At 49.3% G+C, this 15,328-nt stretch overlaps 2 protein-coding genes and 1 long non-coding RNA gene across 9 annotated transcripts; 1 reads left to right on the top strand and 2 right to left on the bottom strand.

The window, feature by feature from the left end:
- Window positions 1-839: 839 nt before the first annotated feature.
- Window positions 840-4,398, bottom strand: LOC138064330 (apomucin-like). Its single transcript, XM_068926372.1, has 3 exons — window positions 4,394-4,398; window positions 4,275-4,356; window positions 840-2,836 (listed from the first exon to the last, which is right to left on the bottom strand). Exons 1-3 carry the CDS (start codon window positions 4,396-4,398, stop codon window positions 1,478-1,480), a joined length of 1,446 nt encoding a protein of 481 aa, XP_068782473.1. The 3' UTR covers window positions 840-1,477.
- Window positions 4,399-4,453: 55 nt separating this feature from the next.
- Window positions 4,454-5,808, bottom strand: LOC138064182 (uncharacterized). The gene is made up of 3 exons (XR_011137477.1): window positions 5,532-5,808; window positions 4,638-5,109; window positions 4,454-4,525 (listed from the first exon to the last, which is right to left on the bottom strand). It is a non-coding gene; the product is annotated as an uncharacterized lncRNA (long non-coding RNA).
- Window positions 5,809-5,823: 15 nt separating this feature from the next.
- Window positions 5,824-14,876, top strand: RFESD (Rieske Fe-S domain containing). 7 transcript variants are annotated; one of them, XM_068925713.1, is made up of 5 exons: window positions 5,875-5,931; window positions 6,763-6,797; window positions 9,355-9,535; window positions 9,626-9,660; window positions 10,199-11,339. In XM_068925713.1, the coding sequence occupies exons 2-5, from the start codon at window positions 6,765-6,767 to the stop codon at window positions 10,466-10,468; spliced, it is 519 nt and encodes a 172-aa protein (XP_068781814.1). In that variant the 5' UTR covers window positions 5,875-5,931; window positions 6,763-6,764; the 3' UTR covers window positions 10,469-11,339. The 7 variants fall into 7 exon arrangements, with proteins under 7 accessions (XP_068781815.1, XP_068781814.1, XP_068781817.1 ...); XM_068925716.1 differs by having other exon boundaries at window positions 5,893-5,931; window positions 6,763-7,031; XM_068925715.1 differs by having other exon boundaries at window positions 5,907-5,931; window positions 6,763-7,138.
- Window positions 14,877-15,328: the final 452 nt, after the last annotated feature.

Genomic DNA, 15,328 nt, shown 5'->3' with positions numbered 1-15,328 from the left:
TATACAAACGATCACACTATCACTAGCAGTACCTAGTAGTACCACAGTAACCACAACCAGAGTCTTTGGGGGAGAAAGAGACTCATGCAATCACAGTGTAAACAGATTTCAGCTGACATTCAAAATCGCAACGGCTCAAGGCCAGCAGGGTGTGAATCGGACTGTGAACCCGTCACAGCCACCAGAGCCAGAAACCCAGCTGTGTCTTCCCACTCAGCGAGGTCTCAAGGAAGGTCTCGGGGAGAGCTGTGGCATCTAACCAGGCTTCTGTCTCTACAAAACTCTTGCTGTTATCTGCTCTGAATTTTTGTGAGTAATTTTCATATGTATGAGCTGTCATCAACATATCAATAGTATTGATATGCATATGCTACTAGCTATAAACATTAAACATGTTTATACATGCTGAGCTCTACAGAAACTGAACCCTTGTATCTCAAAGGAAAATCTAGGTTTAGCTTTTAAATTAATTTGTAGTGCCAACATGACAAAAAACATTCAGCTGGTGAAGTGGGTATAATTGAAATCTTGAGCAAGTAGAAGAATGGAGCTAAATGAGAAGAAAATGGTCTGAGTATAGTATTCCTTGATTGCTCCTCTTTAAAACAGGGCAGACAGGAGTAAATCTAAGAATATTTTAGAAGACTTCTGCTGTAAGGCAGGGTATGTTCTGTACAGGAACATGTGCATGTACATACCTGCCATTGCAGTGTACCCCTCCAGCCCCCCACTCAGTCTGCACAGATAATGAGCTAATGAGCAGGAATTTCCACCAGCCTGCCCGAAACAAAAAAGGGTCACATCCATGCTTTGCAATGGTTTTAAACAAAAAACAGTCATTCCTTGGGATCCTGATCGGTTTTATTTACAAATGAGGTATCACAAATTCACAAAGTACGACCAAAATATTCAGAGGGCTTTGTAAAGCTTACAAACGGTAGGACTTTGAAGATGAACCACACTCGGGCAGTTTGCAACAACAGCCAACCTGCCGATTCTACTCCTCTGAAAGCACTTGACACGAGTACGCACCAAACCAGTAAAAAATAAATAAATAAATAAATAAATAACCCCTTCAAAACAGTCAATGCTAAAGGAACACAGGCACAACTATACCGTAGATAAAACGCTTTTCATTGCACACTCCCATCCTGACCCTTTTCATTCTCATCCTGCCCGGAGGATTCCCTGCCGACGTCCCCACATTTACACCTCCCGCGTACCACGCAGTACCTGGGGCATTAGAAAAACACCGGGCTGGGGTCAAGGCTGGGGCTGGGGCCGGGGCCACCCCACCAGTGGGGTGCCATGCAAAGCCTGGCCGGGCCTCTCCCACATGCAGAGCCAGGCCGCAGGAGGAGGCGCCGCTGGGGCGCCCTGCTGGGTATCCGTCAAAGGGGCGGCAGTGAGCCGGGGAGGGCCGTGGGGCACTGCTGCTTGGCAGCATCCGCCCCCAGGGCTCGCTGGCAGGACCCGGCTAGCAGCGGCTCTCACCGGCGGGGCCTGACCGCTGCGTGGCATGCCCGAGGGCGGCCGAGCCGGCGTCGCCCGGTAGCGGGGCGGCCGGCCCCGAGATAGCGGCCCTGGGGTCGGCGGACCCTGAGATGCTGGAGCCGGCGGTAGCGTGCCCAGGGATGGCCGGCCCCAAGATGGCAGCCCCGGGGTCGGCGGACCCTGAGATGGCAGAGCCAGCAGCGGCGTGCCCAGGGATGGCTGGCCCCGAGATGGCGGTCCCAGGGTCAGCAGGCCCTGAGATGCTGGAGCCGGCGGTGGCGTGCCCAGGGATGGCCGGCCCCGAGATGGCGGTCCCAGGGTTGGCGGACCCTGAGATGCTGGAGCCGGCGGTGGCGTGCCCAGGGATGGCCAGCCCCGAGATGGCGGTCCCAGGGTTGGCGGACCCTGAGATGCTGGAGCCGGCGGTGGCGTGCCCAGGGATGGCCGGCCCCAAGATAGCGGCCCTGGGGTCGGCGGACCCTGAGATGCTGGAGCCAGCGGTAGCGTGCCCAGGGATGGCCGGCCCCGAGATGGCAGCCCCGGGGTCGGCGGACCCTGAGATGGCAGAGCCAGCAGCGGCGTGCCCAGGGATGGCCGGCCCCGAGATGGCGGTCCTGGGGTCGGCGGACCCTGAGATGGCAGAGCCAGCAGCGGCGTGCCCAGGGATGGCTGGCCCCGAGATGGCGGTCCCAGGGTCAGCAGGCCCTGAGATGCTGGAGCCGGCGGTGGCGTGCCCAGGGATGGCCGGCCCCGAGATGGCGGTCCCAGGGTTGGCGGACCCTGAGATGCTGGAGCCGGCGGTGGCGTGCCCAGGGATGGCCAGCCCCGAGATGGCGGTCCCAGGGTTGGCGGACCCTGAGATGCTGGAGCCGGCGGTGGCGTGCCCAGGGATGGCCGGCCCCAAGATAGCAGCCCTGGGGTCGGCGGACCCTGAGATGCTGGAGCCAGCGGTAGCGTGCCCAGGGATGGCCGGCCCCGAGATGGCAGCCCCGGGGTCGGCGGACCCTGAGATGGCAGAGCCAGCAGCGGCGTGCCCAGGGATGGCCGGCCCTGAGATGGCGGTCCTGGGGTCGGCGGACCCTGAGATGCTGGAGCCGGCGGTGGCGTGCCCAGCGGTGTCCAGTCCCAAGATGTCAGTCCCGGGGTCGCTGGGCTCTGGGATGGCGGCCCCAGGGGCGGTGGGCGGCGCCGGGTCGGCGCAGGGGCGGCGGCGGGGCCGGTGCAGGGCGCGGTGGGTCGCCCGGTGCCGCGGCTCTGCCTCGAGGCCGGGGCAGCAGCAGGCGGCGCCGGGCCCGGTCCCGCAGAGGCCTCGCTGAAGGCGGCGCGCCCAGGGCCGGTGGCTCTGGAAGAGCAGGTAGGCGAAGGGGTTGAGGGCGCTGTTGGCCGCCGCCACGATGCCCAGCGCCGCCAGCGCCTCGCGTGGGCCGCGGGCGCCGGGCCGGGCGGGCGCCGAGGCGAGGCCGAGCTCCAGCGCGCAGCGCGGCAGGCGGCACAGCGCGAACAGCGCGATCAGCACCAGCGTCAGCTGCAGCGTCCGCGCCCGCGCGCGGGGCATCCCGCAGCCGCCGGCCCCGGCCGCCGGCCCCAGGCGATGCCGCCCGCTCCCCGCCGCCTTGTGTCCGCGGGCGGCCCAGACGGCGAGCACGATGCGGCCGTAGGCCCAGCAGAGCAGGCAGGCGGGCGCCACGAAGCCGGTGGCGGCCCGGTAGGCGGCGTAGGCCAGGCCGTGCCAGCGCGGCAGCTCCTCGAAGACGCTGCGGCAGCGCGGGCCGCCGGGGCGCGGCGCCGGGCGGAAGACGAAGGCCTGCGGCAGGGCCAGCAGCGGCGCCAGCAGCCAGCCCAGGGCGGCGAGGCCGCGGGCGGGCAGCGGCGGCCGCGCCGGGCGCCGCACCGCGTGGTGCCGCTCCAGCGCCAGCAGCACCAGGACGTGGGCCGAGGCCAGCGGGCCGCAGCCCTGCAGCAGCGGCAGCAGGCGGCAGGCGGCGGCCCCCGGCGGCCAGCCCGGGCCGCGCAGCTCGGCCGCCAGGCGCGGCAGCAGCGCCAGCCCGCAGCCGCAGAGGTCGGCCAGCGCCAGGTGGGCGATGAGGAAGTCCATCTTGCGCCGCCGCCGCCGGCCCCGGCCGCAGCGGCAGCAGCAGAGCCGGCGCAGCACCAGGCAGTTGCCCACCAGCGCCAGCAGCAGCACGGCGCCCGCCGACGCCGCCCGCGCCCGCCGGCTGGGCAGCGGCCACTGCCCCCCGGGGGCGGAGAGGTTGAGGCTGCCCCCCGGCTCCGGGACGCTGGAGAGGTTGGGCACGGCTGCCAGGCTGCTCGGGCTGAAGGGGTCTTCCATGGCTCCCGCAAAGTCCCAGCGGGCAAGGAGGAGGAGGAGGAGGAGGAGGAGGAGGAGGAGGAGAGGTGCTGCGCCGGGCGGTCCCGGAGCCCCGGTCCGTGCGGGCGCGGCGCCGCCGCCGGGCACAAACTTTCTCGGGCGGCAGGGGCAGCGCGCGGCGGCGGCGCTCCGCGAGCCTATATAGGGGCTCAGCCCGTCATGGGGCGCACGGGGAGGGGGCTGCGCACCCCCGCGGGCAGCGCGCCTCCCCGCCGGCGACCGCCTCCCCCACGCCCGGGAGCTGCCGCCGTCCTACCTCGGAGCCGCGCTCAGGCGGCGCCCCGCGCCCGCGGGCCGGGCACCGCGGCGGCCACCCGGCCGCCCCCTCGGCCCGGGCCGCGCCGTCGCCGGCCGCCACCCAGCCCCCGTGCTCTCCCCAGCCTCCAGCCCCGGTATTTTCTCCACGTACCTGCAAGGGCGTAATCCGCGCCTCCGAGATGCTACGCGGCAGCCGGCGCCCCGTGCCCCGTCCCGCGGCGGCGGGCCGCCGCCTGGCTGCGCGGCGCGGCGCGGCGCGGAGGTGCTAACCACATCGGCGCAAGCGACAGCCGTGCCGCGTCTTGTTCTGTTCGGAACAAAGCGAGGCGAAGGCTGTGCGCGGAGCCCGCTTGCCAGACAGCATCCTGTTGCACGGGCGCGGTGTGCGGTTAACACCCTAGTCTGCGGGAGGCAGCGATCAGACGCGCCAGCGGCACTTGGCAGTAGTTTCTTCCCCCCCCCCCCGCCCCCCCGGCATATTTCGAAGAATAGAGAAGGAATTAGCAAAGCTTACATTAATGAATTACCACTCATGAAATGAACTGTGTTTTGATCCACAGGATGAATCCTTCTGCTACACCAACTCCCTTTTATCGTAATTTCCACCAGATGGCACTTGGATGCAGGGACGCCTCCATCCAGCATCAGATAACGTGACTCAGAATGCACTGAGGAAGCCAAGCTCTTAAGAAAATATTAAGAAAAATGGAACTAACAGGAAATCCACCTAAAGTTTAGGGGGGAGGATAACCTTCCTCTTTTTGATCAAAAATTTTTTAATTCAGTTGGTAGATACAGTTTTAACTTAGGTTAATTCCAGGAATTAAGTTGTGCTTTCTTTGCCATATTTTGATAACTAAGTAGCTTAGGGATATTTTGTCTTTTTTAAATACGTTTATCTCAATTGGCAGATAGGATTTTATCCGTTTTGCTAATTCCAGGAATGAAGCTGTGCTTAGTGTGCCACACGTTGATAACTCGGTGACCTGGGAAAAAAACAATTATTACATTTACATTTTTATTAGTGGCTCCACGCATCCCTCGCTTCTCGAACATATTATTGTATGTATTCAGTGTTCTAAAACCACATGCTTTTGAAGATAGACAACTACACATCTGGGGCACTACGGAGAAAAAAGAAAGCTACTCTTGCTGGCCCAATGTCCTAAGGAAAGGGACTGTCATATTGACCCCAACACTTACTCTACGCTACCTGATGATGCCTGTTCTTCTAATTATGCTAAGATTATTCAGAGTGTGCTGCCCCAGAACACAGGACTACGTATTTCTGTTGCCGCCGCGGTTAGGTCCAAGGGTGCAACGTTTCCGTGCAGTTGAACGCGGCTGCCTTCCTGGCAGGATCAGGTCGGCTGTGGGAGGGGGCTGCGCTGCTCCAGCTGTGCTGTACCTTACTGCACCGGAGCGGAGCTGCTTTTCAGGCTCGATGATTACCGCAGGAGATGCCGAATTTATACGGAAAGCCACGGGACGACGGCTGTGATTTCACGCGTATTCTCAGCGTGAAAAGACGCCCGCGAAAAACACACCGCCCGCCTTAGCCGCCGGACCAGCCTCGACGCCGGCGAAGCCGGAGCCCGAGCCGACCCCGGAGCGCGGCAGGCTGCGGCGGGCCGCGGGGCAGCACGGCCGGCTGAGCCCTCGCGCCCTGTGGCGCGGCCCCGCCCGCTGAGGCTGAGGCGGAGCGCGCGGCGCGGCCGTTACGCCCCCGGCGCGCGGGGGGGCGGCCCGCAGTGCCCGCCGGGAGCTGTAGTCTCGCTCCCGCTCGCCCCGAGGCGGGCAGCGGCTCGGTAGGTGTGGGAGGCGCGCGGGGGGCGGGGCAGCGGCAACGGCCGCAGGGCGCGCGCCGGCCCCCGTGGCCGCGCGCGGGCGGGCGGCGGCGGCGGGGCAGCCCCCTGGCGCCGCGCCGCGGCCGGGAGGAAAGTGCGGCGGCGGTGCTGCCCGCCACCGTCTCCTTCCTCCCTCCTTCCCTCCCTCCGTCGCGGCGTGCCAGCGGGAGGGCGTGGAGTGGTCAGGCGTTTCCCGGAGCCTTGCTAGGGCCCGCCGGGCAGGCTGCGGGGAAAGGGAATGTTTGGGGATTTTCTGGTGTTTGGTTAACCGCGTTTCGTCAGAGCCGGGAAGAGAAACTGGCTGTTCCTGGCGCTGTCGGCCTGCCCGGGCGAGGCGCGTCCAGCGAGCCCAGTGCCACCGAGCCAGCCCGGGCCTGCCGGCGGGGCTTGAAGCAGGGGGAAGGTTTGGTTTGGGCTGTACCCTGTTTCCGAGCACCTGTGCTCCTCTTCCCCTCAGTAGTCCCGGGATTATTGGCAGGACGCGCTCTGGGTCTTGCGCTTCCGCTCTGCTGGGATGCAGTGAGGTCTGAGAGGCTTGCGCCGACAGTTGTACCTTATGAGTCTTGTTTAAACAGAGGGATTTTAGCTTGGCTAGTGACCTGGAAACAAAGCAGTCGAGCAAAATGGATTTTTAGTTCCCCTTACGTAGCATGCAATGGAAACTACACTTTCCAAGGAGCTCTAAGAGGGCAAACAAATAAAATGCCAATTTCATGTGCTTTTAATAGGTGACTGTTTACTAGCTCAGAAATTCTATGATAAGGGCCTAATGCCAGTCTTTCGCTGTTTCAGGAATGGGAGGAAAGCAACAGCCCATCTTTGTTACAGTAGGTTCCTGCCACAAGAGGCAGTGCTGCAGAAATAGCATCACACCAGGGGCTGAGAGTTGCCTGCTGGAAAAGTGGAAAAGCATGTAAAATGAAAACCGGCTTGGAGGGCTATCGGACTTCTCTTCCATAAGGTTCCCCTGCCCATCCCAACCTCTCCCAGACTGGGAAGGGTGCTGTAGGCAAGAAGCCGCTGCCTCCTTCTGGGCTTTCAGTGTCTACTGGACTGTTTTGGTTTGAAATCTCTCCTCTTTTTTTGTTAATGCTTTGCAAGTATGTTTCCACTTCATGGATGAGAAAGTGAATGAGAAAGTGGCCAACAGCAGAACTGCAGTAAAAGAGTTTAGTTGCAGGCTTTTCTTGTTATTGAGTCTTTAATTAGTTGTCTTTCCTAAGGGAAGGCAGTCTTCTGCCAGTGCTTTTTCTTAAACTCAGTACTGTGTTAACAAGTACACATTGCCTTGAGGGCTTTGTTCTGTAGGACCTGCTTTTGCTGGGGCTGCTCTTAAACGGTTGATTATAGATAAACATGGAAGTGTTTACATCTCAGTCTACCTGTAAAACGAAGCAGTTTGCTATTGTTACTTATTCCAGTTAATAAATATGGGATGCACAAGACGCTAACAATCTCAGCCGGGTTTCAGTGTTGGGCAGTTGTATAATATATGTATACAAATGTGGGCTGGCTGTAGAAATGTCTTCACTAAATGAACAGGAGATTTGGTGCTAAGTGTTATTTTAATACTGGTCAGGACATATCTGTATCTATCTATCTGCCTATCTACATATATAATTTCTGATTGCTGTCTTCACAAGAATGTTTCTAACTACAAGCACCCGTATTTTAAGATTTTGGCTGATCTGGGAAGTTTATACACAGAGTTAGTCAAAAGGTGATAGTAAAAATTGGGAGTTTCCTATTCCAGCTCTCATGATTAGATTGCTACATGCTATGCTTATTTTCTAAAGAAAATAAGAAAAATGTGAATGTTTTATCAGGCAGTTCTGTAAGTCTGAAAACTGTGACATTTTGCTTTGTAGGCAGGATTTGGTAGAGCACCTGTATCTGGAGTGCAAAGAATCTGTACTTAGAGCTGATCATGCATAAATCAAAAAACAACTGGCCTTGAAAATACCATGGTGTTATCCCAGTCTTCTTGGTATAACATCTTATTAGGAAACATGTGGTTGTTGAGCATGAATACTCATGGGAGGGTAATAAATGACTTATAAACGTGGTTTTAAATTCATGTGACCCACTTGATGGGAGGCAGTCATGGAGTGTTGCTTATAAAGAGAAACGCAGTAAATCGAACTTGGAGCTGTGCTGGTCTGTTATCAGGGCAGTCCCAGATCTTCTCTGCTTTATCAGTCCTGGCACAGATCACTCCAGCCAAGCTGAGCCTTGTGAAAAGCCTGCTTTTTTTATGCTATTAGGGCCAGCCCCGCTATCTCACAAAAAAAAGCTTTTCACAAAAAGAAGCACTTTGATAAAAGCTGCTACGCGTGTGAACAAAGCAGGCCTAGCTGTGGTAGGAATACTGAAGAGAGCCAATGTTGGAAATCATTATTCTGAGCCTTCATTTCTTCGTGTGTTTTCTCATCTCTGTTGTGATCTGGTGTGGATCTAAGGTACTGTATGGCTAGCTGTGTGACTGAGAAGTTATACAACTCTTTGTAACTCTTAACCCTCTTTGCAACTTCATTATGTCTGCCTGCGGTTCCTCTTTATTCTCAATGTGTACCAAGATTTTTTTTAGCCTGACTTTCTGAGGAAGTGAGGATAATGTGGTTGTGCTATGAACATGCTATGTGCCTATGAGGAGTTCTAAGGTAACTGGAACGCAGCAGCTAATTGTAACCAAATTTGAGAGGAAGATTAAAAGTCTCGAAGATAAGACTTTCATATAGGTTTTGTGCTAAAAGAGGGAGACCTACTTATGCCCCCTATTGAAAGAGAGAGCCTGTGTCAGACATTTGAAGTAAATAGGGAGAAGAAGGAAAAAGCAGAATACATTTGCTAAAAAGCTCGTATGGATAAAGCGTCTCGCTGGACAGGTTTTTTTCCCTTTTGCAGGCAATGTTTTTACTTTTTTATCAACTTGTATCAGTTTGTATTTCTAGTTGTAATATTATTTAAACAATATTGGATTTAGATGCAAGTGCTAATTTTTGCATTTACAGCAAATGCTGTATTTTGCATTTAGCATCTTTGTGTTTGTTTGTATATAGATTTTGAGAGAAGACGGTGATTAAAGTGTAGAGTAAATAAATAGAGATTTAGAATTTATCTTTCTCTGCCTCAGGCATCAGTTTGCAACAGTCAGCATTCCCACTCCCAGTTCTGTTAATGAACACATTGGCTAAACACTGTTATCAAACTCCTGTGCTTTGTTTCATGTGCATATTGATAATCTTTTATGAAAACTTCTGTTTCTTTCGTGTTACACGTTAGATGGCTAGTGGCTTCTCTGTGACTAAGGCATCCATTCTATATGTAGAAATCCAAACACGAATTGTTTTATAAGGTGTCTTTTTGAATTTTTTGCATTTTAAGGACATGGATTTGCACAGCTCAGGCAAAGGAACAGTTGAAACGGAGCCTGATGCACCTGTATATGTTGGTAAAGAAGATGACATTAAAAAGTCCCAAAGAATAACCACTAAGGTCAATGACAGAGAAGTCGTTGTTTTCTACCACGAAGGGAAATTTTATGCTATGGACGCTCGCTGCTACCGTAAGATATTTGCACATATGATCTTGATGTTGTAACAATTACGTATAAAATTTGTTACATAACTTAATATCATTTTCTACCATGTTTTAGATGCAGGAGGTCCTTTACATCTTGGAGAAATAGAGGTATGTAAGCATAATAAAAACAGTGCATGAATAATGAAATCTTCTAATGCATTTTTGAATACTTTTATCAGAACGTTATGTTGAAAGAAACAGGTAGTTTTGTAAGAATAGCATTGCCTCTCACCCTATTTAAGATGACATTTTATACATGTTTTTATCTCATGAAGCTTAAATGAAGGGAGAAATGGGGTTAGAATCTGATTCCCTTTGCTGTATGGATGCATCCCGTAATGGTAGAATATTATTATAAGGCAGTCGTACTATGAACGTTGGAAGGAAGGGCTGATACTGTGCACCTCTTGGACACAGTTCTCCAGCACCAAATGAATCACCAGTCCAGTTCGCTACTAAAACAATGGTGCTCTTAGAAATCAAACTTTATATTCCTGCATGAACAGTGCAGTGCAGTACAGGTAAATCACTAGGCATATCTTTTGGCATAAAATATTTTCCAAGGAGAGGAAGAGTCAGAAGTCAGTGGCTCACTTTTTCTCCCTTTTTTGTTTGTTTTTTTGTTTGTTTTCATTTTTATTTTCAGGATCTCAATGGTCAACCATGTATTATTTGTCCTTGGCATAAGTATAAAATTACTTTGGAAACAGGAGAAGGATTATATCAAGCCATAAACCCTATGGAACCATCACCAACACCACGGTGGCAATCAAAAGGAGTGAAACAAAGGATTCATAAAGTTACCGTAGACAACGGAAACGTTTATGTGAGTCCTCCAGACCTGTCTGTAAGCTTTGACTCAGACTATTATGCTGACAAGTACAACAATAACGGTGATTTCACTATGGAAAAATAAAGCAAACTGCAAGTAACAGAACAAGTGACAGCTATAAAGTAGAATCCTTGAAGTGAATGTCCATTTGAAGAATCATTGTCATCAAATAAAAATTTAGCGTGTCTGTAAAGATTGTTTCCAGATGAAATTCTAATGCTAATGTTACGTTAAAGCACTGAATGATGTAGAAATGAAAAGATAAAAATAGAAGCTCCTATGTTCTCAGAATTGACTGACCTTGTGCCAGTGAAATGTTTTTGCTATCGCCTTTCAAAAAGTGTTATGTACAGCAGACTGCTTCATAATACTTGACATTTTAGAAATCCTATTTTGCTGGAATTCTCTTAATTTTCAGGAGAGAGAGTAGTAGGGAGAGTAGTATAGTATATTACTGCTTATAAAACACATTGGAAAGTTTAAGTTAAATAGTCTGGTATAAAGGTTATATTTATATATTTAACAGTTTATGCTTATAATACCTTCTGTATAAATGACATTGAAATTTTAAACTTTTTAGATATGCAAGTAATCTCTGGTCTTTATTAATCTAAAGAGCCAGATTTTCACAAAGACAAGTACATAACGTGAATATGTTTTAATGTGCTTCTCTATGCCTATTCGTATGTCACTACTTTGGTTCCATGGTACTTATTTTCTTCTTCCTCCCTGAACTCCTATTGGTAGTACATCATATAATGTCACCAATACTTGTCATGCATAATTCATTTTTCCTGATTCTATTGTTGGATAAGAAAGAAGCTGTTGGGTTAAAAAAAAAATTGGTACATAATGTAGCGGTTCTTTTTTTGTTTTGCTCGTGTGTGTGTGTGTGTTTTTTAACTTGTTTTAAATACGTTATTCATTTAAAAAAATATACTTTCTATTTAGATCTAAAGTTTAGTTTCTATATGTGAATTTACTGTATGATATCAGATCTGCCCTGATAAGCCTGCTCCCAGGAGAGGGTAAGTTTCCCTCTATGTTGTCTTGCGTGAAGAGCAGGCCGTGGTCTGAGATGTGGTGGAATCTCCTACCCAGCCCGTGCAGTCAAGCATGCTGCTTCTAAGTTCATGGGAGACATTCTGTAAAGCTTAGCATCAGCCTGGAATGCTTGACTTGTCTACCTGTTAACGTGGCTGCATCATAGCTCCGGTTCTTTAGAATGCAGTTTTGGTGCTTTGTAGGCTATTTGCAGAAATTCTGTCCTATTCAGGTTCAGTTTCAAGCTAACTGGTCTTCATCTGTGAGTTTCCCTCATTCGTGCATTGGATTGTCTTAATGTATGTGAATAATAAGTAGGCCTATGTTTTCATTTAAATATATTTAAAAGTACTGGGGAGTAGAGGAATATCAAAGGAAAACATCTGTGTCTGATTCATCACGATGAAAAAAGGAAAGCACGTTATCAATTTAAACATGATGAATCCTTCATATAGTGATATAAATTTAGATGTCTGCATCTGATTGTGTCCCCTTACATTGGTTTTGTGGCCAGTAGAGAGAAATTGGCAACTTTAAGGTTGCCCATTTCTAAACTTTAAGGTAAATCTGACCTATTTAGTTGTGTATTTTAGAACTACGCCATAGAAATGCATTCCTTCTGCTCCTCTCGTCCACCATTAAATCAACTGGTGCTGAATAGTTCAGATGTAAATGCCTGCCTTCTGTCAGATGAATCACATCCTGCTCATCTGCTAGAAATTGCTGTTATTTACTGACCAGTTTTGTGTGTTTTTTCTGTATATTCTTCTTTCTTACCCTTGCAGCCACAGTGTAGGTGGTAGGAAGGTAAGGAAGGAAAGGAAGGAAGATGGTGAAGTGATACAGCTGCTACTCCAGAGGACCTGGAGCATACATTGCTTTGGGTCACGCTGAGGGGGAGGGAATATTGCCTCCCTTTCTTCTCTTCTACCCCACCTAATTTCACTTGTGATGAAATTTAAACATTAATATCTTGTGCTATTGAAAAATATGCATCACAGAAAAATACTGTACAGTCCTCAGCTATACCACCAGTGATTTGTGTGACTGCTACGATAGGGGCTTTCTTTTGTTTGATTTTTTATTTTTCCAGTATAAAGAAACTCTGGAGACATTAATGGTAACAACAGGTATGGTAGTCGTAAAGACCGTAAAATACGTACAGCCCAAATTAAGCACTCAACTACAGCAGCAAGTAGCTCTCAGTCTTGCCTGAGCTTTGTTTAGAACTGTAGGTCCACTTCCTGATCCAGTGCGGAATGAAGGATGTGAATATTGCTGCTAATTGACTTTTCAACAGGAAATTCAGGAAAGTCTTGCTTCTCCAAAGGGTATTAATTGGAACTTTCTCCATCTCTGTCCTTTTCATCACTGTCGTTCTTAGTGTTTTCTCTTGAGGATTTTTCCTCTTGAACAATATTTTTTATTTTTCATTTTTCCAAGTACTGCTTTAATAAAAATTGCCTATTTAAATTAACAAAGATACAGTTTAGTGTAAGAAAGTTATGATTTTGAGTAATATGTTGACATTCAGTAGAACGCTAGCAGTAGGAAGTTTTACCTAAAAGTTTCACGTGCGTGTTCGTGTCAGTGGAATAGTGCTCAGTCTTTTGCAGCATTGAATTTTCTAGCTAAAATCCAGTGAAGTGCTTGATCGTGCACTCACTGTTAACCATATGAAATCAGGGGAACGTCATGTTCATATTTAAGTGCTTTGATAGGTCACTTGTAATAAGTACTTCTCTACTATACTATTTGCAAACTTTTAAAGAGGTTTTGCTTTTACTTTTAAATACACTCTTATTTACAGGGAGATGGCACTTATTTATTTCCTGAAGTTTGTCAATCAGTTTATTTTTCCCTCAATTCTCTTGTTGATGGTCACATAAAGAATAGAGAATTATTAACTTAAGTGGTTATGGACAAAGGAGGGAGAGTTGGGTGGCTGTTAGGTTTCTGGTTTTTTGACAGCAAAGAAGAAAACCTGCAGAATGTTAAGGCTGCTATGTTTAAAAAAATGTTCAATTCCATTTTGTTTACTATCGCATATTAAAATATGCACCTAACTTAAGTTATTGTAACCTTTTAGGGTCAGAGAGTTGGATATTTCTGTGTGTAACTTCCATAATAATATTACACTTCTGTGCAACAGCTGTGTAAAGTACTAATAAGGTTGTAGCCAGATGATGTGGAAAAATGCTAGAAGACAGATTGTGATGACTTCTAATGTAAGAAATATAAATATTTCACTTGCCTGATAGTTATTCCTCCTAACTTCTTTTCAGAGCAATGCTTATGCTTTTCCAGAGTGAAGTACAAGCTATGTCTCAGTCTGTAGCCAAGGCCAGCTCCATAGTATCATATGGCACTTCCAGAAGTGCAAGGATTAGGTGTTTTACAGTTGGCAGCATACCTCCAGATTTGCTTATGTCACTATTGCCACAAAAGACCCATTTCTGCATGCTGTTTTTTGTCCTGCCAACCCATGTTTTTAGGTGCAATTCGGACATCTTCACATTAACCAATGTACTCCTGAATTTGGGAACGTTTGGTGATGCATACGCTCATGTTCAGTTCTGAAGTATACTGAAATATTCGATGAAGAAACGGAAAAGACTGAAGTTAGCTTGAGAAGGGAACCAATAAGGAGACTGACAATGGGTGGAGAGAGAATACCGAGGGAGCTAGAATGTGAATGAGAGACCTGAGACTGGCAAAAGTAGGATGAGGAGCTGAGGCCAAGTGGAAAGAAGTTAGGAATATCAGGACAGGTATTCGGTTGTCGGGTAAAAAAGAGAAGATGATTGGAAGTCACGGGGGAAAGGAGACTTCAGGAAAAACAGAAAATGCAGCAGAAGATACTTCAAGAGCAAGGAGACTGAAAAGGATGGGGCATCTACGACTATCAGGAGAAACACTGGTAGCAATAAGTGAAGACTGGAGAATGGCTGTTTGACACTGGTAGCAATAAGTGAAGACTGGAGAATGGCTGTTTGAGAGGAGAGACTAACAGCTGAATAAGGAGATGAGGAGTGGCTAAGTTAAGGGAGTGGGACTGAGATGTTTAAGGGACAGGGAAGAGATGGAAAGAATAATAGTTGTGGGCAAGAGACCAGAAAGTCATTGGTTGCATAACTAAAGCTTTCTGGAGAGATATGTTGATGCAGAATTGCAAAATCTACCCTCCAGATCATTCAGTAGAAGTGTTTTGTTGGTGATAGTTTCGGGAGTTTAGTTTAGTTTTGACAAATGTGTAAACACCATCTGTTTTCCCGTCATTAATCAGCCTAGCAAAGAACAGAGAAACGTATTTTATGCTTTGGCTTGAAAATTTTCGTGATGACTCTGCAAGACATTTAAGTGCTGTAAGCTACTTCTAAAAGCAGCTTGAACAGAATAAACAACAGTTATATTTATCCTATCATAAAGCCATCTTTTTGAAAAAGCCAGATAAAACCTAAGACTGCAGTAGTTTGAACTCCAGTTTGAGCCTTGACCTGAGGTTGCTGTACTGTAAACATTAATTAGACATTATTAATCACAGGGCTGGATGCTGTAAGTTTTCCTTGCTGCATGTAATACGTTGTTCTGCAATGTCCCATTGACTTTGCTCCGGTGTACTCGAAATAAGGTCCTGTTTCAGTGTAACAAGAGCTAGTGAAGTCAGGTCCAGAATTCCAGGCCTAAAAAGCTTATGAAAATACCCCATTAATAGGTGCAGCATATGAAGCACGTATACTGGTGAGAGCCAGTCTTTGCTGGATAGGAGATCACATCCAGCAGGGAAAAATGTCTAGTCTGTAGGTAAAGTAGTTTTCAAACCAAACATTTATTCTCAAAGTACTAACCCTTCTCAGTAGCACTGTACGGTTCCTTATTTTCATGTTTAATTTTGAAATG

The sequence above is a fragment of the Struthio camelus genome, chromosome W (genome assembly GCF_040807025.1).
Source record: "Struthio camelus isolate bStrCam1 chromosome W, bStrCam1.hap1, whole genome shotgun sequence".
In the NCBI taxonomy this organism is placed as follows: domain Eukaryota; kingdom Metazoa; phylum Chordata; class Aves; order Struthioniformes; family Struthionidae; genus Struthio; species Struthio camelus.
Note: the sequence above shows the minus strand (reverse complement) of the source record. Positions and strands in the feature narration are given on the sequence as shown.